At 39.3% G+C, this 23,366-nt stretch overlaps 1 protein-coding gene and 2 non-coding genes across 3 annotated transcripts; 2 read left to right on the forward strand and 1 right to left on the reverse strand.

Moving 5' to 3' along the window:
* Positions 1–483: 483 nt before the first annotated feature.
* On the forward strand, positions 484–591 carry LOC130942306 (small nucleolar RNA R71). Its single transcript, XR_009070882.1, has one exon. It is a non-coding gene; the product is annotated as a small nucleolar RNA R71 (small nucleolar RNA).
* Positions 592–6,959: 6,368 nt separating this feature from the next.
* On the forward strand, positions 6,960–7,067 carry LOC130942881 (small nucleolar RNA R71). The gene has a single exon (XR_009071427.1). It is a non-coding gene; the product is annotated as a small nucleolar RNA R71 (small nucleolar RNA).
* A 13,676-nt stretch (positions 7,068–20,743) lies between these two features.
* Positions 20,744–21,106, reverse strand: LOC130939729 (uncharacterized). Its single transcript, XM_057867816.1, has one exon. It carries the CDS (start codon positions 21,104–21,106, stop codon positions 20,744–20,746), a length of 363 nt encoding a protein of 120 aa, XP_057723799.1.
* Between the last annotated feature and the right edge of the window lie 2,260 nt (positions 21,107–23,366).

Consider the following 23,366-nt stretch of genomic DNA (forward strand, 5'->3'; position numbering starts at 1 on the left):
GTTATTGAAACCTTGTTGAGGTCTCTCTTGATTCTTCCATGAGAGATTTGGGTGATTTCTCCATGAAGAATTATAGGTGTTTCCATAGGGTTCTCCTAGGTAATTCACCTCTTCCATGGAAGGGTTCTCAGGATCATAAGCTTCTTCCTCAGATGAAGCTTCCTTAGTACTGCTTGGTGCATTTTGCATTCCAGACAGACTTTGAGAAATCAAATTGACTTGTTGAGTCAATATCTTGTTCTGAGCCAATATGGCATTCAGAGTGTCAATCTCAAGAACTCCTTTCTTCTGACTAGTCCCATTGTTCACAGGATTTCTTTCAGAAGTGTACATGAATTGGTTATTTGCAACCATTTCAATCAATTCTTGAGCTTCTGTAGGCGTCTTCTTCAGATGAAGAGATCCTCCAGCTGAGCTATCCAAAGACATCTTGGATAGTTCAGAGAGACCATCATAGAAAATACCTATGATGCTCCATTCAGAAAGCATGTCAGAGGGACATTTTCTGATTAATTGTTTGTATCTTTCCCAAGCTTCATAGAGGGATTCTCCATCCTTCTGTCTGAAGGTTTGTACTTCCACTCTAAGCTTACTCCATCTTTGTGGTGGAAAGAACTTTGCCAAGAAGGCATTGACTAGCTTTTCCCAAGAGTCCAGGCTTTCTTTAGGTTGAGAATCCAACCATATTCTAGCTCTGTCTCTTACAGCAAAAGGGAATAGCATCAGTCTATAGACCTCAGGGTCAACCCCATTAGTCTTGACTGTGTCACAGATTTGCAAGAATTCAGCTAAGAACTGATGAGGATCTTCCATTGGAAGTCCATGGAACTTGCAATTCTGTTGCATTAGAGAAACTAATTGAGGCTTAAGCTCAAAGTTGTTTGCTCCAATGGCAGGGATAGAGATGCTTCTCCCATAGAAATCAGGAGTAGGTGCAGTAAAGTCACCAAGCACCTTCCTTGCATTGTTGGCATTGTTGTTGTTTTCGGCTGCCATTTGTTCTTCTTCCTTGAGGAATTCGGTCAGGTGCTCTAAAGAGAGTTGTGTTTTGGCTTCTCTTAGCTTTCTCTTCAAGGTCCTTTCAGGTTCAGGATCAGCCTCAACAAGAATGCCTTTGTCTTTGCTCCTGCTCATAAGAAGGAGAAGGGAACAAGAAAATGTGGAATCCTCTATGTCAAAGCATAGAGATTCCTTGAGGTGTCAGAGGAAAAGAGAAATAGAAAGAAGAAGGAGAAGATGAATTCGAACTTTAATTAGATAAGGTTCGAATTGTGCATTTAGAAGGAGTGGTACTCCATAAATAGAAGGATGTGGGAAGGAGGGAAGAGAATTTTCGAAAATTCATTTAAAAGATTTTGAAAACATTTTGAAAATTTGATTGATAATTTTCGAAAATTAAAAGTGAAAAAGAAATGAAGTGATTTTTGAAAAAGATTTTGAAATTAGAAATTAAAAAGATTTGATTGAAAACTATTTTGAAAAAGATGTGGTTAAAAAGATTTAATTGAAAAGTTATGGTTTTAAAAAGATGTGATTGAGAAGATATGATTTGAAAACAATTTTAAAAGATATGATTTAAAAATAATTTGAAAAGATATGATTTTAAAAATTAATGACTTGCCTAACAAGAAAAGATATGATTCAAACATAAAACCTTCCTCAACAGAAAAGGCAACAATTTTGAGATGTTCAATCAAATCATTAATTGTTAGTAAGTATCTTTTAAAAAGGAAAGAAATTGATTTTGAAAACATTTGATTGAAAAGATTTGATTTGAAAAAGATTTGATTTTGAAAAACAAAAAATTGATTTGAAAACAAAATCTTCCCCCTAGCACCATCCTGGCGTTAAACGCCCAGAATGGTATACATTCTGGCGTTTAACGCCCAAAATGCTACCTTTTTGGGCGTTAAACGCCCAACCAGGTACCCTGGCTGGCGTTTAAACGCCAGTCTGCCTTCTTCACTGGGCATTTTTGAATGCTCAGCTTTTTCTGTGTAATTCCTCTACAGTATGTTCTGAATCTTCAATTCTTTGTATCATTGACTTGAAAAGACACAAATTAAAAATATTTTTGGATTTTTTTAAAAATCAAAATGCAACAAGAATCAAATAACAATGCATGCAAGACACCAAACTTAGCAGTTTGTGTACTACTGACACTAACAATATGAGAATGCATATGAGACACACAAAATGCTTCAAGTCAATAGAATTCAAAGATCAAAACAAAGAAATATATGCATGGATTCGAAAATTATAACAAAAACATGCATTTGACACCAAACTTAGGATGAGACACTAAACTTATGCAAGAAACATCAAATATTTTTGGTCTTTTTATGATTTTGTAATTTTTTTGTGTTTTTCGAAAATTAAGTAGGAAAAGGTATCAAAATTCTTAATGAGAATTCCAGGAATCAGTGCAGTGCTAGTCTAGGATTCCGGTCCAGGAATTAGACATGGCTTCACAGCCAGCCAAGCTTTCAAAGAAAGCTTCGGTCCAAAACACTAGACATGACCAAAGGTCAGCCAAATCTTAGCAGATCACTGCTCCAAGAGCAAAATTGATGAGAATCAACAAGCTCTTGTGGTGATAAGTTGAAACCTCGGTCCAATCAGATTAGACATGGCTTCTCAGCCAGCCAGATTTCAACAAATCATCATGAAACTCTAGAATTCCTCTTCAAGAATTTCGAAAAAAATAATACCTAATCTAAGCAACAAGATGAACCGTCAGTTGTCCAGCCTAAACAATCCCGGGCATAACACCAAAAACTTGATGTTGTTGCCGGATCTTGGCACTGATGTTACCAAAAGCTTGCTCAAAACTTGAACAATCCCCGGCAACGGCGCCAAAAACTTGGTGCGCGAAATTGTGAACAATACTTTTTCACAACTCAAATAATCCCCGGTAATGGCTCCAAGAACTTGGTGGCTCAATACCATGGCATTACACAACTTCGCACAACTAACCAGCAAGTGCACTGGGTCGTCCAAGTAATAAACCTTACGTGAGTAAGGGTCGATCCCACGGAGATTGTTAGTATTGAAGCAAGCTATGGTCATCTTGTAAATCTTAGTCAAGCAAACTCAAATGTATATGATGATGAACGAAAATAACATAAAAGATAAGGATAGTGATACTTATGTATATCATTGGTGTAAGAGCTTCAGACAAGTGTATGAAGATGCCTTCCCTTCCGTCTCTCTGCTTTCTTACTGTCTTCATCCAATCCTTCTTACTCCTTTCCATGGCAAGCTCGTGTAAGGTTTCACTGTTGTCAGCAGCTACCTCCCATCCGCGCAGTGAAAGCTAATGCACACACTCTGTCACAGTGCTGCCAATCACCAGTTTGGTTCCCTCCCCTACCGGAATAGAATAACTCTTTTGCGTCTGTCACTAACGCCCAGTAGGTTACAGGTTTGAAGCACGTCACAGTCATTCAATCATTGAATCCTACTCAGAATACCACAGACAAGGTTAGACCTTCCGGATTCTCTTGAATGCTGCCATCAGTTCTTGCCTATACCACGAAGACTCTGATCTCACGGAATGGCTGGCTCGTTTGTCAGGCGAGCACTCGGTTGTCAGGCGATCAACCATGCATCATGCAATCAGAAATCCAAGAGATATTCACTAAGCCTCAGATGCTTGTAGAACAAGAATGGTTGTCAGTCACCTTGTTCATGGGTGAGAATGGTGATGGGCGTCAATCATCACCTTCATCATGTTGAAGAACAAGTGATATCTTGGTAAAAGAACAAGCGGAATTGAATGGAAGAACAATAGTAATTGCATTAATACTCGAGGTACAGCAGAGCTCCACACCTTAATCTATGGTGTGTAGAAACTCCACCGTTGAAAATACATAAGCATAAGGTCTAGGCATGGCCGAATGGCCAGCCTCCCAAAGATCTAAGATAGCATAAAACTCAAAGATAGCTACCAAGATCTAGATGTCTCTATACAATAGTAAAAGGTCCTACTTATAGAAAACTAGTACATAGATGAGTAAATGACATAAAAATCCACTTCCGGGCCCACTTGGTGTGTGCTTGGGCTGAGCAATGAAGCAATTTTGTGTAGAGACTCTCCTTGGAGTTAAACGCCAGCTTTAGTGCCAGTTTGGGCGTTTAACTCCCAATTAGGTGCCAGTTCCGGCGTTTAACGCTGGAATTTCTTGAGGTGACTTTGAACGCCGGTTTGGGCCATCAAATCTTGGGCAAAGTATGGACTATTATATATTGCTGGAAAGCCCAGGATGTCTACTTTCCAACGCCGTTGAGAGCGCGCCAATTGGGCTTCTGTAGCTCCAGAAAATCCACTTCGAGTGCAGGGAGGTCAGAATCCAACAGCATCTGCAGTCCTTTTGAGTCTCTGGATCAGATTTTTGCTCAGGTCCCTCAATTTCAGCCAGAAAATACCTGAAATCACAGAAAAACACACAAACTCATAGTAAAGTACAGAAAAGTTAATTTTAACTAAAAACTAATAAAAATATACTAAAAACTAACTAGATTATATCAAAAACCTACTAAAAACAACGGCAAAAAGTATACAAATCATCCGCTCATCAAAGGGGTTAAGAAGGGTTTATATAGGAGAGAGGGGAGATGATGTTCGGCCATTATGGGTGGGTTTGGGAGGGAAAGTGGTTTGAATTTGAAGGGTGAGGTTGGTGGGGTTTTATGAAGGATGGATGTGAGTGGTGAAGAGAAAGATGGGATTTGATATGTGAAGGGTTTTTGGGGAAGAGGTGTTGAGGTGATTGGTGAATGGGGGAAGAAGAGAGAGAGTGGTGGTGGGGTCCTGTGGGGTCCACAGATCCTGTGGTGTCAAGGAAAAGGCATCCCTGCACCAAATGGCATCAAAATTCACGTTTGAGCCATTGCTGGCGTTAAACGCCGGGCTGGTGCCCATTCCTGGCATTTAACGCCAGGTTCTTGCTCTTTTCTGGCGTTTAACGCCAGTCTGGTGCCCCTTTCTGGCGTTAAACGCTCAGAATGGTGCCAGACTGGGCGTTAAACGCCCAACTGCTAGGCTTACTGGCGTTTGAACGCCAGCAGCATCTTCCTCCAGGGTGTGCTGTTTTTCTTCCTGTTTTTCATTCTGTTTTTGCTTTTTCAATTAATTTTGTGACTTCTTATGATCATCAACCTACAAAATAAAATAAAATAACAAAAGAAAATATGTAAAATATAATATTGGGTTGCCTCCCAACAAGCGCTTCTTTAATGTCAGTAGCTTGACAGAGGGCTCTCATGGAGCCTCACAGATACTCAGAGCAATGTTGGAACCTCCCAACACCAAACTTAGAGTTTGAATGTGGGGGTTCAACACCAAACTTAGAGTTTGGTTGTGGCCTCCCAACACCAAACTTAGAGTTTGACTGTGGGGGCTCTTCTTGACTCTGATTTGAGAGAAGCTCTTCATGCTTCATCTCTATGGTGACAGAGGGATATCCTTGAGCCTTAAACGCAAAGGATTCTCCATTCACTTGAATGATCAGTTCACCTCTATCAACATCAATCACAGCCTTTGCTGTGGCTAGGAAAGGTCTGCCAAGGATGATGGTTTCATCCATGAATTTCCCAGTCTCTAGGACTATGAAATCAGTAGGGATGTAATGGTCTTCAATCTTAACCAAAACATTCTCTACAAGTCCATAAGCTTGTTTTCTTGAGTTGTCTGCCATCTCTAGTGAGATTTTTGCAGCTTGTACCTCAAAGATCCTTATCTTCTCCATTATTGAGAGAGGCATGAGGTTTACACTTGACCCTAAGTCACACAGAGCCTTCTTGAAGGTCATGGTGCCTATGGTACAAGGTATGGAAAACTTCCCAGGGTCTTGTCTCTTTTGAGGTAATTTCTGCCTAGACAAGTCATCCAGTTCTTTGGTGAGCAAAGGAGGTTCATCCTCCCAAATCTCATTTCCAAATAACTTGTCATTTAGCTTCATGATTGCTCCAAGGTATTTAGCAACTTGCTCTTCAGTGACATACTCATCCTCTTCAGAGGAAGAATACTCATCAGAGCTCATGAAAGGCAGAAGTAATTCCAATGGAATCTCTATGGTCTCATTTTGAGCCTCAGATTCCCATGGTTCCTCATTAGGGAACTCAGTGGAGGTCAGTGCACGCCCATTGAGGCCTTCCTCAGTGGCGTCCACTTCCTCTCCTTCCTCTCCAAATTCAGCCATATTGATGGCCTTGCACTCTCCCTTTGGATTTTCTTCTGTATTGCTTGGGAGAGTACTTGGAGGGAGTTCAGTAACTTTCTTGCTCAGCTGTCCCACTTGTGCCTCCAAATTTCTAATGGAGGACCTTGTTTCATTCATGAAACTTTGAGTGGTTTTAATTAGATCAGAGACCATGGTTGCTAAGTCAGAGGGGTTCTGCTTAGGATTCTCTGTCTGTTGCTGAGAAGATGATGGAAAAGGTTTGCCATTGTTAAACCTGTTTCTTCCACCATTATTATTGAAACCTTGTTGAGGTCTCTCTTGATTCTTCCATGAGAGATTTGGGTGATTTCTCCATGAAGAATTATAGGTGTTACCATAGGGTTCTCCTAGGTAATTCACCTCTTCCATTGAAGGGTTCTCAGGATCATAAGCTTCTTCCTCAGATGAAGCATCCTTGGTACTACTTGGTGCATTTTGCATTCCAGACAGACTTTGAGAAATCAAATTGACTTGTTGAGTCAATATTTTATTCTGAGCCAAAATGGCAATCAGAGTGTCAATCTCAAGAACTCCTTTCTTCTAACTAGTCCCATTGTTCACAGGATTCCTTTCAGAAGTGTACATGAATTGGTTATTTGCAACCATTTCAATTAGTTCTTGAGCCTCTGTAGGCATCTTCTTCAGATGAAGAGATCCCCCAGTAGAGCTATCCAAAGACATCTTGGATAGTTCAGAGAGACCATCATAGAAAATACCTATGATGCTCCATTCAGAAAGCATGTCAGAAGGACATTTTCTGATCAATTGTTTGTATCTTTCCCAAGCTTCATAGAGGGATTCTCCATCCTTCTGTCTGAAGGTTTGGACTTCCACTCTAAGCTTACTCCATCTTTGTGGTGGAAAGAACTTTGCCAAGAAGGCATTGACTAGCTTTTCCCAAGAGTCCAGGCTTTCTTTAGGTTGAGAGTCCAACCATATTCTAGCTCTGTCTCTTACAGCAAAAGGGAATAGCATCAGCCTATAGACCTCAGGGTCTACCCCATTAGTCTTGACTGTGTCACAGATTTGCAAGAATTCAGCTAAGAACTGATGAGGATCTTCCATTGGAAGTCCATGAAACTTGCAATTCTGTTGCATTAGAGAAACTAATTGAGGTTTAAGCTCAAAGTTGTTTGCTCCAATGGCAGGGATAGAGATGCTTCTCCCATAGAAGTCGGGAGTGGGTGCAGTAAAGTCACCCAGCACCTTCCGTGCATTGTTTGCATTATTGTTGTTTTCGGCTGCCATGTCTTCTTCTTCTTTGAAGAATTCGGTCAGGTCCTCTAAAGAGAGTTGTGCTTTGGCTTCTCTTAGCTTTCTCTTCAAGGTCCTTTCGGGTTCAGGGTCAGCTTCAACAAGAATGCCTTTGTCTCTGCTCCTGCTCATATGAAAGAGAAGAGAACAAGAAAATGTGGAATCCTCTATGTCTCAGTATAGAGATTCCTTGAGGTGTCAGAGGAAAAGAGAAATAGAAAGAAGAAGGAGAAGAAGAATTCGAACATTAATCAGATAAGGTTCGAATTGTGCATTGAGAAGGAGTGGTACTCCATAAATAGAAGGATGTGAGAAGGAGGGAAGTAATTTTTCGAAAATTAATTAGAATATTTTGAAAACATTTTTGAAAAACACTAATTGATTTTCGAAAATAAAAGTGGAAAAGAAATCAAGTGATTTTTGAAAAAGGATTTGAAATTAGAAGTTAAAAAGATTTGATTGAGAACTTATTTTGAAAAAGATGTGATTGAGAAGATATGATTTGAAAACAATTTTAAAAAGATTTGATTTGAAAATAAATGACTTGCCTAACAAGAAAAGATATGATTCAAAACATTAAACCTTTCTCAACAGAAAAGGCAACAATCTTGAAATTTTGAATCAAATCATTAATTGTTAGTAAGTATCTTTGAAAAAGGAAAGAAATTAATTTTGAAAACATTAGATTGAAAAGATATGATTTGAAAAAGATTTGATTTTGAAAAAACTTTGAAAACTTGAAAAAATTTGATTTGAAAAACAAAATCTTCCCCTTAGCACCATCCTGGCGTTAAACGCCCAGAATGGTATCCATTCTGGCGTTTAACGCCCAAAATGCACCCTTTTTGGGCGTTAAACGCCCAACCAGGTACCCTGGCTGGCGTTTAAACGCCAGTCTGCCTTCTTCACTGGGCATTTTTGAATGCCCAGCTTTTTCTGTATAATTCCTCTGCAGTATGTTCTGAATCTTCAATTCTCTGTATTATTGACTTGAAAAGACACAAATAAAAAATATTTTTGGATTTTTAATAATCAAAATGCAACAAGAATCAAATAACAATGCATGCAAGACACCAAACTTAGTAGTTTGTATACTACTGACACTATATGAGACACATAAACACTCAAGTCAAAAGAATTCAAAGATCAGAGTAAGAAATCATCAAGAATTACTTGAAGATCCTTAAGACACATGAATGAATGCATGCAATTGACACCAAACTTAAGATGAGACACTAGACTCAAGCAAGAAACATCAAATATTTTTGGTTTTTATGGTTTTTGTGAATTTTTTTTTTATTTTCGAAAATTAAGTGGAAAAAGATATCAAAATTCTTAATGAGAATTCCAGGAATCAGTGCAATGCTAGTCTAAGACTCCGGTCCAGGAATTAGACATGGCTTCACAGCCAGCCAAGCTTTCAAAGAAAGCTTCGGTCCAAAACACTAGACATGGCCAAAGGCCAGCCAAGCCTTAGCAGATCACTGCTCCAAAAGCAAGATCAACAAGCTCTTGTGATGATAAGTTGAAACCTCGGTCCAATGAAATTAGACATGGCTTTACAGCCAGCCAGATTTCAGCAAATCATCATGAAACTCTAGAATTCATCTTCAAGAATTTCGAAGAAAAAAAAATGCCTAATCTAAGCAACAAGATGAACCGTCAGTTGTCCATACACAAGAACAATCCCCGGCAACGGCGCCAAAAACTTGGTGTTGTTGCCGGATCAAAACTTGGCACTGTTATTGCAGGGAACAAATGCGAAACCGTAGTTAGGACATTTAATTCCCCGGCAACGGCGCCAAAAACTTGGTGCACCAAATTGTGATCACTACTTTTCAAAACATAAACAATCCCTAGTAATGGCTCCAAAGACTTGGTGCTCAATACCATGGCATAAACACAACTTCGCACAACTAACCAGCAAGTGCACTGGGTCGTCCAAGTAATACCTTACGTGAGTAAGGGTCGATCCCACGGAGATTGGTGGTATGAAGCAAGCTATGGTCACCTTGTAAATCTCAGTCAGGCAGACTCAAATGGGTATAGTGGTAAACGAATAAAGCAATAAGATAAAGATAGAGATACTTATGCATATCATTGGTGAGAGCTTCAGATAAGCGTATGAAGATGCCTTCCCTTCCGTCTCTCTGCTTTCCTACTGCCTTCATCCAATCCTTCTTACTCCTTTCCATGGCAAGCTTGTGTAGGGTTTCACCGTTGTCAATGGCTACCTCCCATCCTCTCATTGGAAATACGTCCCTGATGCTCTGTCACAGCATAGGCTAACCATCTGTCGGTTCTCAATCAGGCCGGAATAGAATCCAGTGATTCTTTTGCGTCTGTCACTAACGCCCCGCCCTCAGGAGTTTGAAGCACGTCACAGTCATTCAATCATTGAATCCTACTCAGAATACCACAGACAAGGTTAGACCTTCCGGATTCTCTTGAATGCCGCCATCAGTTCTTGCCTATACCACGAAGACTCTGATCTCACGGAATGGCTGGCTCGTTTGTCAGGCGAGCACTCGGTTGTCAGGCGATCAACCATGCATCGTGCAATCAGAAACCCAAGAGATAAACACTAGGGCCTCGAATGCTTGTAGAACAAGAATGGTTGTCAGTCACCTTGTTCATAAGTGAGAATGGTGATGATCCATGACAATCATCACCTTCATCAAGTTGAAGAACAAGTGATATCTTGGACAAAGAACAAGCGGAATTGAATGGAAGAACAATAGTAATTGCATTAATACTCGAGGTACAGCAGAGCTCCACACCTTAATCTATGGTGTGTAGAAACTCCACCGTTGAAAATACATAAGAACAAGGTCTAGGCATGGCCGAATGGCCAGCCTCCCAAAGTGATCTAAGATAGCATAAAATTAGAAGATAGCTACCAAGATGTCTAATACAATAGTAAAAGGTCCTACTTATAGAAAACTAGTAGCCTAAGGTGTACAAAGATGAGTAAATGACATAAAAATCCACTTCCGGGCCCACTTGGTGTGTGCTTGGGCTGAGCAATGAAGCATTTTCGTGCAGAGACTTGTCTTGGAGTTAAACGCCAGCTTTTATGCTAGTTTGGGCGTTTAACTCCCATTTAGGTGCCAGTTTCGGCGTTTAACGCTGGAATTTCTTAAGGTGACTTTGAACACCGGTTTGGGCCATCAAATCTTGGGCAAAGTATGGACTATCATATATTGCTGGAAAGCCCAGGATGTCTACTTTTCAACGCCGTTGAGAGCGCGCCAATTGGGCTTCTGTAGCTCCAGAAAATCCACTTCGAGTGCAGGGAGGTCAGAATCCAACAGCATCTGCAGTCCTTTTCAGTCTCTGAATCAGATTTTTGCTCAGAACCTTCAATTTCAGCCAGAAAATACCTGAAATCACAGAAAAACACACAAACTCATAGTAAAATCCAGAAAAGTGAATTTTAACTAAAGACTAATGAAAATATACTAAGAACTTAACTAAAACTACCAAAAACATACTAAAAACAGTGCCAAAAAGTGTACAAATTATCCGCTCATCAGTTTTTCAAAAAGAAAAGTGAGGTAGAAGTAAACAAAGCTATGAGCCTTGAAGATAGAGTAGAGGAAGCGATGAATAAAGCTGGGTTCTGGCGGGGTCAACAGCCAACAAACATGGACACAGGGAATGCCAGCAACCAAGTATATGAAAGAAGAAAGAAAAAGCATGACAAATGAAAGGTGGACTTGCTCCTTAATCATCACTACAAAGAAAAAAACATGCATTCTATCTGTTTGAAGTGTCTTTGCATCTTTAAGAAGTTATTTTAATTAATAGTCTTTGCATTATGTTTGTTTATCTTAAAATAAGTAAGCTAGTTTAAGTTTGTGCTTGTGTGGTTACTTCCACTTGACTAAAAGCATGTTCTGTCCCCTGCATCTTTAATTCAATAAAAGAAATGTTTGAAGGAAGTGAGATAGTTCTCTGTTAGATAGAAGTATGATAAAAGTAAGTGGTGGTATGTGTGTGATTGTATAAAAGTTCACTTTTAGTGAATAAAGAGCTAGGATGTCTCCTTCTAAGAATAGAGTGGCCTACCGTATATAAGTCTCAATTAAATAAAGATCCTTGGTTAGAAAGGAAAACAAAAAGAAAGAAAGAAAAGAAATAGCCAAAAAGTGGCAGAAAAAAAAAAGAGAAACAAAAAGAAACAAGGCTGGACACCAATAGCTTGAACTTTAAAATATATGCCTGTGATGTCTTTGTACTAGGATCTGCTTGGATTAGTAAGCTCTTTGGAGTGCTTCAACACTTGGTGACTTGGATTAACTAATCCGGGATCATCAGCTGAAAGTCCACTATCAAGAGCAACCTAACTACAAGGCATTTAGTAACCCAAATAGGTGCTGGGCATCAATATTTTAAGAAGGAATGTGAGCCAAGTGTCCATGGTGAATAATGTGTCAAGTATACAGAAAAGAAAATGAACTTGCTACGCATGACTCTCAAATAAAGCCTTAGAACAAAGTAATAGCCAAGGATAGAGGAATAATGAGAAGTCATAGTAGTATGGTACTTGAAGCTTGAAGGAGACTTTCTAAGCCTAAGAGTCAGTAAGAAGTGAGTATGTGCATATCCACACAAAACCCCATGAACTACCAATAATATTCTGCTAGCATGAACATCCTCTTCCATTTCATTCTTTCTTCTTAATAATTCATTTCTTGCTTGGGGACAAGCAAGCTTTAAGTTTGGTGTTGTGATGACAAGTCATCTTAGCCTAGTTTCACTAGTCTTTTTCTTTTGTTTTCACTTGAATTATGCACTTTCTTGAGGTCTAAGCAAGCCAATTTGGGTAGATTTTCATGCTTCCTTTGATTGAATTAACCATAGATGAATTAATGCAATTTCATGAGGTTTTATGCTATATTTGATGCATATTAGGATAGAATGAATATCTCATGATTTTGAGCATAGCTTTGATGTATTTGGTTGATTAATGATAGGTGAAGAAAGCTTGAAGAAAGGTTGAAGCAAGAAGGAATAACTAGAAGCAAAGAGAGGACAATGAAATAAGTGAAATTGAACCAGGAAGCAAAAAGTTGGACTTGAAGTTAGCCCTCAAACTTTTGCACAAACTTTTGGGTGAAAAGTTAGCCTCAAAGTTAGACCCCTAACTTTTGGGCTAACGTTAGAATTTGAAAATCACCCCCTGGGCTACTAAAGTTTGCGCCAACGTTAGACCCCTAACTTTTGGGCTAACGTTGGCATGAGAAAAACCTCCCTGCCACCAAAAGTTTGCGCCAACGTTAGCCCCCTAACTTTTGGGCTAACGTTGGCGCCATAGGTGCATTAGGAAGGGCCAACGTTGGAGGTAAAGTTAGACCCCTAACTTTTGCACCAACGTTGGTATCAGCAAATTAGGCTATCTGATATGAAAAGTTGGAGCAAAAGTTAGACCCCTAACTTTTGCTCAAACTTTTACTCCAACTTTTGCAAAACTCCAACCCGGTTCAATTGGTTCACTTTGGTTCCTCTCCAAACTCCAAGAGCAATCAACCAAGGCCTCTTTCAACCCAATTCCACCAAGAGCAAAGGCCCAACTCAAAGCTTGAAGATCATTTGAAGAAAGTGTATAAATAGGATAGAATTCAAGTTCTTCGGGGAGCTTCCCTTTTTAGTTTTCATAGAGCTTTCTTTTCGGTTTGCATTGGGAGCTCACTTTTACATTCTAGCATTGTTGTTTTAATTCAAGAGAATTGGGGAAGAGAATTGATCTCTCTTCTTCCTTGTTCTTGCCAAGCACTTTTTACTTTCCTTGCTTCGGATCTTGGATTGGAGAATTGAAGGAATTCTGTTTCAATCTCACCTTGGATCTTGTTTATTTTCACTGCAATTGAATTTCCGTTTCTGTTACTTGCTTCTTCATCTAATTTCTTTGCAATTTACAATTTCCTTGCAATTGTTCTTGTTGGATCTAGGAAGGCATTGAGATCTAGACTTGGTTTTCTAGTCTCTTGGGTCCTGAGATCCGGATTTCCCATTTACCACTCCCTGTTTAATGTTTCCATGCTCATTTACTTTTCTGTTTAAGATCCAGTTTGATCCAAGCCATTCTCTAATTCTCTGCTTGTTGCAATTTTACTTTTCCTTGTTTAATTTCTGCAAATCCAACTCCCAATTCCCTTTACAATTCACGCCATTTACATTTCTTGCATTTTAAGATTTTGCAATTTACATTTCTTGCATTCTAAGTTTCCGCCATTTAATTTCTTGTTCTCTTTAATTTCATGCCAATTAGCCATTCCCTTTACTTTCTATGCAATTTAAATTCTGCAAATCACAAATCACTCAACCAAATCTTGATTCGCTTGACTAAATCAACCACTAAACTAAAATTGCTCAATCCTTCAATCCCTGTGGGATCGACCTCACTCTCGTGAGTTATTATTACTTGATGCGACCCGGTGCACTTGCCGGTGAGTTTTGTGTCGGATCGTTTTTCGCACATCAACTAACGCCCCGCCCTCAGGAGTTTGAAGCTCATCACAGTCATTCAATCATTAAATCCTACTCAGAATACCACAGACAAGGTTTAGACCTTCCGGATTCTCTTGAATGCCGCCATCAATTCTAGCTTATACCACGAAGATTCTGATTAAAGAATCCAAGAGATATCTACTCAATCTAAAGTAGAACGGAGGTGGTTGTCAGGCACGCGTTCATAGTTGAGAATGTGATGAGTGTCACGGGTCATCACATTCATCCGGGTTAAGAACAAGTGATATCTTAGAACGGAAGCAAGCATGATTGAATAAGAAACAGTAGTAATTGCATTAATCCATCAAGACACAGCAGAGCTCCTCACCCCCAACCATGGGGTTTAGAGACTCATGCTGTAGAATGTACACAAAGAAACGTGTAAAGTGTCATGAGGTACAGATACAATGTCAAAAGATCCTATTAATAGTGAACTAGTAACCTAGGGTATACAGAAATGAGTAAATGACGTAAAAATCCACTTCTGGGTCCACTTAGTGTGTGCTTGGGCTAAGCATTGAAGCTTTCATGTGTAGAGACCTTTTCTGGAGTTAAACGCCAGCTTTCATGCCAGTTTGGGCGTTTAACTCCCATTTTTATGCCAGTTCCAGCGTTAAACGCTGGAAATTCTGAGGCTGATTTGCAATGCCGGTTTGGGCCATCAAATCTCGGCCAAAGTATGAACTATTATACATTGCTGGAAAGCCCAGGATGTCTACTTTCCAACGCCGTTGAGAGCGCGCCAATTGGGCTTCTGTAGCTCCAGAAAATCTACTTCGAGTGCAGGGAGGTCAGAATCCAACAACATCCGCAGTCCTTTTCAGTCTCTGAATCAGATTTTTGCTCAGGACCCTCAATTTCAGCCAGAAAATACCTGAAATCACAGAAAAACACACAAACTCATAGTAAAGTCCAGAAAGGCGAATTTTAACTAAAAACTAATAAAAATATACTAAAAACTAACTAGATCATACTAAAAACATACTAAAAACAATGCCAAAAAGCGTATAAATTATCTGCTCATCAGTGGCTCAAACAAGCTGTCCCTAACCATGTGCTTGTGGCGTGAAGGTGTCAAGTGAAAAGCTTGAGACTGCACGGTTAATGTTGTGGTCCAAAGCAAAAGAGTGTGCTTAAGAACTCTGGACACCTCTATCTAGGGACTCTAGCAAAGCTGAGTCACAATCTGAAAAGGTTCACCTAGTTAAAGTGTCTGTGGCATGAATGTATCCGGTGGTAATACTGAAAAACAGAGTGCTTAGGGTCACGGCCAAGACTCTGAAAGCTATATTCAAGAATCAAAAAGAGCTTAACTAGGAGAGTCAATAATATCATCTGGATTCTAAGTTCCTAAAGATGCCAACCATTCTAACTTTAAATGGATAGTGAGATGCCAAAATTATTCAGAAGCAAAAAGCTACTTAGTCCTGCTCATCTAATTATAACTAAGCTTCATTGGAAACTTAGAAATTTATTTTATCTTAGTTTTCTTTTCCATCCTAATATGTTTTTAGTTGCTTGGGGACAAGCAACAGTTTAAGTTTGGTGTTGTGATGATCGCATATTTTATACGCTTTTTGACATCATTTTCATATTATTTTTAGCGTGTTTTATTTAGTTTTTATTAAGTTTTTATAGGTTTTAGTGTTAAATTCACATTTTTGGATTTTACTATGAGTTTTTGTATTTTTGTACAAGTTCAGGTATTTTTTGGCTGAAATTGAGAAGCTAAAGCAGAAGTCTGTTTCAGAGACAGAAAAAGCACTGCAAATGCTGTACGGATCTGACCTACCTGCACTTGGAAGAGCTTTTCTGGAACTACAGAAGTCAAAATGGAGCTCTCAATGGCTATGGAAAGCTGATCACTTCCAGAGCTTTCCAGAAATGTATAATAGTTTATACTTTGTTTTGGATCCAAAGGCCCAAGACGGGCGTCCAACGCTTGCTTCCTGCCCCCTTCCTGGCGTCCAGCGCCCAAAAGCGGAGACCAACATCCAAACACCCAATGAGGACCCCCTAGCTGGCGTTCCATGCCCAAGAGATCTCATAGCACATGGATTTCATCAAAGCTCAACCCAAACACTCACCAAGTGGGCCCCAGAAGTGGATTTTAGCACTAAATAGGCTGTTTTACTCTTACTAGTCATTTGTTTAGGGGATTAAATTTATGTTATTCAAACTTTTACATCACTTTTACCATCATACACGTTTATCATTGTATTTCACTTCAACATGAGTTTCTAAACCTCCTAGCTTGAGGGGAGGAACCCTGCTGAGTCCTATGAATTAATAAAAGTATTACTGTTTCTTCTTCGATTCGTGTTTGATTCACTTCTAAGATGTATATCTGATCTTCATCATGGTGAATAGGATGATCAGAAAGTCAGCTCTGTTCATCACATTAAGATGAACGTGCCTGACAAACACCCGCGTCTACTTGGGTTCGTGTGAATACGTGGTCGGAAAGCATGAACCAACAGCTATGTTTATACATCTCTCAGACGGTTAATCCACGACTTCGTTGGAGACTTCTCAAGACACCAGTTCAGCTGATTTTCATGGAGATTAGGGTCTCCAAGGTATAGGCTAGAATCCATAGAAGCATCATTCCTGAACCGGAAGATTCAATCTTGTCTATGGCGTTTTGAGTAGGATCGCCAAGAGAATGAACTGCTAGAGCTTCACCCTCTGTCAGATTGAATGACCACGGGCAATGGCATTTAATCTAGAGCAGAGGACATCAATGACCACAAGCAATGGCTTTGATCACATACAGCCTGCTATAGAAGAAGATCATTCACAAGCAAATAAGACAGTAGTACCAGAGTTAATTCAGAAAGACAAAGTAACTCTAACTCTCAACTCTATCCTTAAAGTATTAGCACCCTATTATAATAATCTCACAAATATTTATCTACCAACCTTCTAATCTGCCTGACTAAGACCTGCAAGATAACCATAGCTTGCTTCAAGCCACAATCCTCGTGGAATTGACCCTGACTCGCTCAGGTATTACCTGGACGACCTAGTGCACTTGCTGGTACAACATTACAAAAGAGTGGGGATTCGTACTACCACTGGCACTAAACACCAACTTGGCATTTACTGCCAAGGGGCAATTTCAAAACTTCTCCTTTTTGCTCAAAACTCTGCCAAATTGATCCGAATTTCACCTGAAATGAATAAAACACTAAAACAACTCAAAGTAGAATCCAAAGAGGATTTTAAACCCTAAAATATAATTAAACTTACTATATTCTAACTAAATTTAACTAGAAATTAAGTAGTAAATGGGTATAGGATGCTCACGTATCACAACACCAAACTTGAACTGTTGTTTGTCCTTAAGCAACTAAAAACACTGTAGGACTGAGAAGTACGAATTGCTCAAGACTTGAGTGTTAATTTAAGCTCTTGCCTAAATACTGAGTGGGGTTGATGACATTGTGATTCTGAATAGGTTTGGCATCTCACTATTTTTTGGAGCTCAGAAATATTGATATCCCTTAAAACTAGAACTCAGATGATATTGTTGATTCTCATCCTACTTAAGCTCTGATTGATCCTTGAACACAGCTTTTTCTTTTCTTTTGTTTTCTTTGGTGCTTTGCACCTTGAGCCTACCCATGAATCTTTGTGTTTTGTTCTCAAGCTTAAATTGGCACAAAAACCACCACAAGCACTTAACTGGAGAAGTCTTTAAATTCTAAGTTTTTTTTTCAATTTCTCCCAATTAGTGGTGCTCAAAGCCTTTGGCATACTCTGTAATTTGCACTTGGTCTCAACTCTTATTACTCTGTCTCAAGGATTACTTGACACATTCACACCACAAGCATATAGTTAGGAAAACACTCTTTGAGCTTTTAATCATTTTTGACCTTCCTAACAATCGATGCTAAGAGCCTTGGACCTTGCTTTTTATTTTGTTTTTTCTTTTTCTTTTTCTTTTACTGTTTGTTTTGCTTCAAGAATCAATTTCTTACTTACTTTAGAGAATCTATAATATTTCTCTAAATTCCTGTACCTCAGGAATCAACATTCTTAACTTCAAGATCAAATATGCACTGTTCAATTTATACACTCAGAATCACAAATAATACCACCACATCAATGTAATAAGAATAGCTCATAATATATAACTCAAGCCTCATGCATTTTACTATTTCTTTTCTTTCTCTTTTGATTTTTCAAGCTCAGTGAGTAATACATGAGACAATTTTTCAAAATAAACATAAAATAACGAAATAAATACTAAACTAGAAAAATAATAAGGTACTACTAATGATCATGCAAAAGACTTTCAAATAAATAGCAGGAATCAAATAAAATACGGAAAAATAGAAAATAAGAAAAGCAGAAGACAAGAAACTCAACCACCTCAGTCATAGTGGCTGCCGCTCCCTTCCGGGAATCCTCTCTGGCCCCTCAGCTAATCCAAGTTGTGTCTCTGCCTCTGCTGCTCCTCCATTGGCTGATGCAGAAGGACTGAGTGGTCCTTATACTCTATCCTCATCTGAACAACAGAAGATGCCAACTGCCCAATACATGCTGCCAGCTGATCCTAGTACTCTCATAGAGGAAAGTAGTGTCTCTGAGGTATCTTAGGCTGCTCCTACTGAGGAAGGGGAATCGGCTCCTCAGGTGGTGCTTGTCCAAGCTCTTGAGCATACTACATGCCCCTCCTAGTGATCAGTCTGTCAACTGAAATAAGAGTGTCTCTATCAATTCGGACACAAGCAGCCTCGCACAAGCAGAAAATAAGGTGAAGGAAGGCTAATCTAGCTAAGGTGGAGGCCTTTGCTTCTATGCTGTATATCTCCCGAGGGATCACATGGTGAACCTCCACCTTATTGCCGGGCATGATGCAGTGAATCATCACGGCTCGGTCAACAATAACCTCGGACCGGTTACTAGTGGGGATGATGGGGCACTGAATGAACTCCAGCCATCCTCTAGTAACTGGCTTCAGATCGTGCCTTCCCAACTGATATGGCTGATCTCTGGCGTCCCTCTTCCACTATGCTTCTGGGAGACATATGTATGTGAGGACCTAGTCCAAATTCTGATTAGTGTTGACCCTCTTGGTGTAAGAGTAAAGGTCATCTCTAGATGGTGGCAACTGAAGCATCTCCCTCACTCTCGCTGGAGCAAACTGTAAGATCTCCTCTCAGACCATAGTGCGCCACATTTTGAACTCAGAGTTCGCATCCTTGATGTTCTTATAGGTCACCCATAAATTAGCATAGAACTTTCTTACCATCAGAGATCCAACCTCAGTCACAAGGTTGGCCAGAACTTTCCAACCCCTACTCGGAATCTGTTCTTGGATCTCCGGATACTTGTTCAGCTTCAAGTCAAATTGCACCTCCAGGATCACTTTCTTTTTGCTAACAGTCTCATTATAGTGCTCCTGGTGAACCTTAGTGCAAAACTGGTTGACAGATTGTGGAGGGAGCCTTCTCCTTCCTCTTCCTTGAAAAGGTTTTTCCAACTTTTGGTGACATAAGAAATGTGAGAAAAGTGAAAAGTGGAGTGCCCCAACACCAAACTTAAAGCCTTTGCTCATCCCCGAACAAATAAAAAGAAAGAATGCAAAAAGAGAGGGCAAAGAAAATGGAAAAGAGAAGGGGAAAGGCATAAAAAAGGTGAGCGGGTTGGGGTTGGGTTTTGGCTACAATGAGAAAAAGGGAAAGAAAGGGAATAAGAAGAAAGGGAACGTGAAGGTAGAATGTGAGGAGAGTAGAAAGAAGAAGAACAGAGGTGTGGGGAAAGGTGAAGAGTGAGGTGGTATATATAGAGGGGAAATTTTTGGGTTAGGGAATTAAGTTGGGTTATAGGTTGGGTGATCTTAGGAGAGAGGGATAGAAGAGAAAAGATATGATATGATATGATATGATATGGATATTTGAGTGATGGAATGTGATTTGGTGGTTGAAAAAGGTAATTTGATGGGGTTAGGAGTAATAGAGAGAGAGAGAGAGAGAGAGAGAGAGAGAGATAGAGAGGAATGTTTGACTGGTCAAAATTCTAAGAAAAAGGGGAAGAGGATCGTTTGCAACAGTCAAAATGTGCTCAAAGTTTGAATTTCAACGTTGCTGGCGCTAAATGCTAGCTCCAGTTTTTAGCGCCCTAACGTGGTGATGCCCATGCCATTTAGAGCATTTAATGCCACAATTATTTTTTTTTCTTTTCTTTTTTTAAGGACGAGTGTTAGCGCTAAACGCCCAGTTAGCGTTTAGTGCCCTGTGAGGCATAGATTTCTTTAAAAATTTGGATCCCCTTTTGGGCGTTAAACGCCTAGCTAGTGTTTAAAGCCAACTCCTTGCTGCCATCTAGGGCGTTAAACACACACCTGGCGTTTAATGCCAACCCTCAACTTGCCAACTCTGGCACTAAACGCCGACCCTGGCATTTAGCGCCAGAGCACTTCGAGTTGATTTTGCTCCAGGGTATTCTGTTCTTCTTCCCGATGCCTTCTGTTCATGTCCTAAACACTTTGCATGATCACAAACAAAATTAAACGAAGGAAGATTGATATTAACATGAAAAAGAAATGAAAATCAACGGAAAGGAAAACCAAAGGATACTCAAGGTTGGGTTGCCTCGTAACAAGTACTTCTTTACCGTCACTAGCTTGACGGTTAGTTCTGCTAAGTCAGTAGATGAGTGGACCTCTGGCGATCAATCTTGCCTCCAAGGTAGTGCTTTACCGTCTGGCCATTGACTATGAATCTTTTATTTGAGTTTTCTTTTTAAAGTTTCACATGACCATAAGGTGATACTTCGGTGACCACAAAAGGTCCTGACCACTGGGATTTGAGCTTTCCTGGAAAGAGCTTGAGCTGGGAGTTGAATAGGAGAACCCTCTGGCCTGGCTCAAACACTCTTGTGGCTATCCTTTTATCATGCCACTTTTTGGCTTTTTCCTTGTAAAGCTTAGCATGATTCTCATAAGCATAGTTTCTGGACTCAACAAGCTCATTCAGCTGGGGCAGCCTCTTTTCTCCTGTGGCCTTGGCATCAAAGTTCAAAAAATTTGTTGCCCAATATGCTCTGTGCTCTAACTCCATTGACAAGTGATAGGCCTTACCATAAACCAGCTGGTAGGGAGGCATTCTAATAGGGGTCTTGAAAGTAGTCCAGTATGTCCAGAGAGCAACATCAAGTCTCCTTGCCCAGTCCTTTCTTGAAGTACTTATAGTCTTCTCAAGGATCCTCTTGAGTTCCCTGTTGGAGACTTCAACATGTCTACTTGTCTGAGGGTTATAGGGAGTTACCTGGTGTGCAAAATTAGAACTCACACAACTTCATCGGCAAGTACACCGGGTCGTCCAAGTAATACCTTAGGTGAGTGAGGGTCGATCCCAAGAGGATTGTTAGATTGAGCAAGAAATAGTTATCTTGCTGGACTTAGTCAGGCAAATAGTAAAAGATGGTTGTGTTGATGTAAACGCATAAATCAGCGAATAAAGAAAAATAGTTTAGCGCCACAGAAACCTTAATTACCCAAAACTAACCGGGTTATATGTAACAACCCTGATTTTCGAGTACATGAGATCTTTTCTGAAAGTACGAATTTCTCCGGAAGATCAGTAAAGGGAACACCACTGTTATATCATCAAGCATCTCAATCCTCATTTTCATTATGTCATCCTTAAGCTAGAACCTCCTTTGAGGCAAGCTCGATAATGCAATCGCGAAGAACCTAGTTTTTTAACCGTATCGGTTGGCAGTTTTGATTCTGATTCTCGTAAATAGTCTCGGTTTGACGAACCGGACTCGATTCATGAGAGGAGAGAGATAATAGTATAATATTATCATTATATTAGTATTAGAAAATGCTTGAATGATATTATAAGGTTACCTGGTCTGTTTTAGTTAAAAACAGAAAATCGGTTTAACCGGGTTTACGGTTTACTGGTGCAGCTTAGCACCAGCACTCTCTGATGACTTTAGCAATGCTAAGGCCTCATCATACATGTTTTATTCTCATATTAAATATGTTACTAGTGTCATTTATGCTAGTAGCTCAGAAAATAATTTTTAGAGATGTTTTTACAAGTGTTCCGATACATCTAGTTTTAGTAGATATACACCTGAGATATTTTAATATTATTTTAATCCACCTCCAAGCCAACCAATCACAACTCACCCTACACCCCCAAAACCCCCAAGGCTGCCTCATTTGCTCATTGTGGCCGAAAATCACCAAGAGAAAAAGGAGAGAAAGTTCTTGGTTCATAAATCTTCAAAGCTTGATTTCTTCTGAAGTAAAACTCAAATCAAAACTCCGATTTCACCAAAATGATCCTCTCTTCTTCCTCTACATAACCATATAACATATCAAGGCTGGAAATAAGGTGAGATGGCTGTCTCCCTCCCTCTTCAATTCGGTTTTCAAGGAAAACCATGTAAACATGTGTTTTCTTGATGTTTTTCCTTAGGAATCATGCTTAACTTGACTTGAGGGCCAAGAAACGTGAGTTTCCAGCAATTCTAAGGTGATATATCTCTTCCTAACATGCTGAGTGAGATTTGGTCAGTTGAGAGTTTTTGGATTTAAAGTTGTTCTTGATGTGATTTAGGAGGAAAAAGTGCTTAAGGACCACCTGAAAGTTTAACCGAATTAGGAGCAGCAAAACCAGGTAGGGTTTGACGAATTTAATCTTGATTGATTGTGTTTGAGTTGTGTAATTATGATATGGTTTGGCTGTGCTTGAAATTGATTGTTTATATAAGTGTTTCTTGTTGAAAGTTTGTTGAAAATTTGATGAAATTTGATGATATTTAAGCTATGAATGTTGTTCTTGAGGGCTGTTGGAAAACGAAACCCTAGGCCTTAAATTGGGGTTCAATTTGTGTTAAAATCATGTAGAAAAGATGGGGTTTTAGTGGCTGGGAATTTATTATGAATTGTAGTAAAAATCGGTTGCTGAAAAGACTGAAAAACGGGTAAAAACAGAGAAAGAATTTGAAGAATATATGAAGAACATGAAGAACACTTTGAGTGTGGTGAAGAACAATGAAGAACACCTTTTTGATTCATAAAAGGGCAAAGAAGTAATTATTTTGGTGTTTGAGGGGTTATTTTGTAATTTCTGAAAGTTAGGGTGGTAAAAGTAGAAATATTAAAAGTTACCAGGGTAAAAAGTGAATTTTAAAGGTTAAAAGTAAAAGTGGGTTAATTTTCGAAAATTTAATAATAAAATAATAAATAATAATAAAATATTAAATAATAATATTTAATTAAAAATAATATTTTAATAAAAATAATAAAATAATGCAGAAAAGGCAGTTTTCTGTAAAAGCTTTAGAAAGACAACTTTAAGTGCAGAATCTCATAATTACCTTCATAAAACACTTAGGGAGTGGTAA

This window comes from Arachis stenosperma, chromosome 7, assembly GCF_014773155.1.
Source record: "Arachis stenosperma cultivar V10309 chromosome 7, arast.V10309.gnm1.PFL2, whole genome shotgun sequence".
NCBI classification, from domain to species: Eukaryota; Viridiplantae; Streptophyta; class Magnoliopsida; order Fabales; family Fabaceae; genus Arachis; species Arachis stenosperma.

Bases quoted from the DNA above. Each gene is read 5' to 3' on its own strand.
- LOC130939729 (XM_057867816.1), bottom strand. From the start codon at position 21,106: ATGCCTCCCTACCAGCTGGTTTATGGTAAGGCCTATCACTTGTCAATG.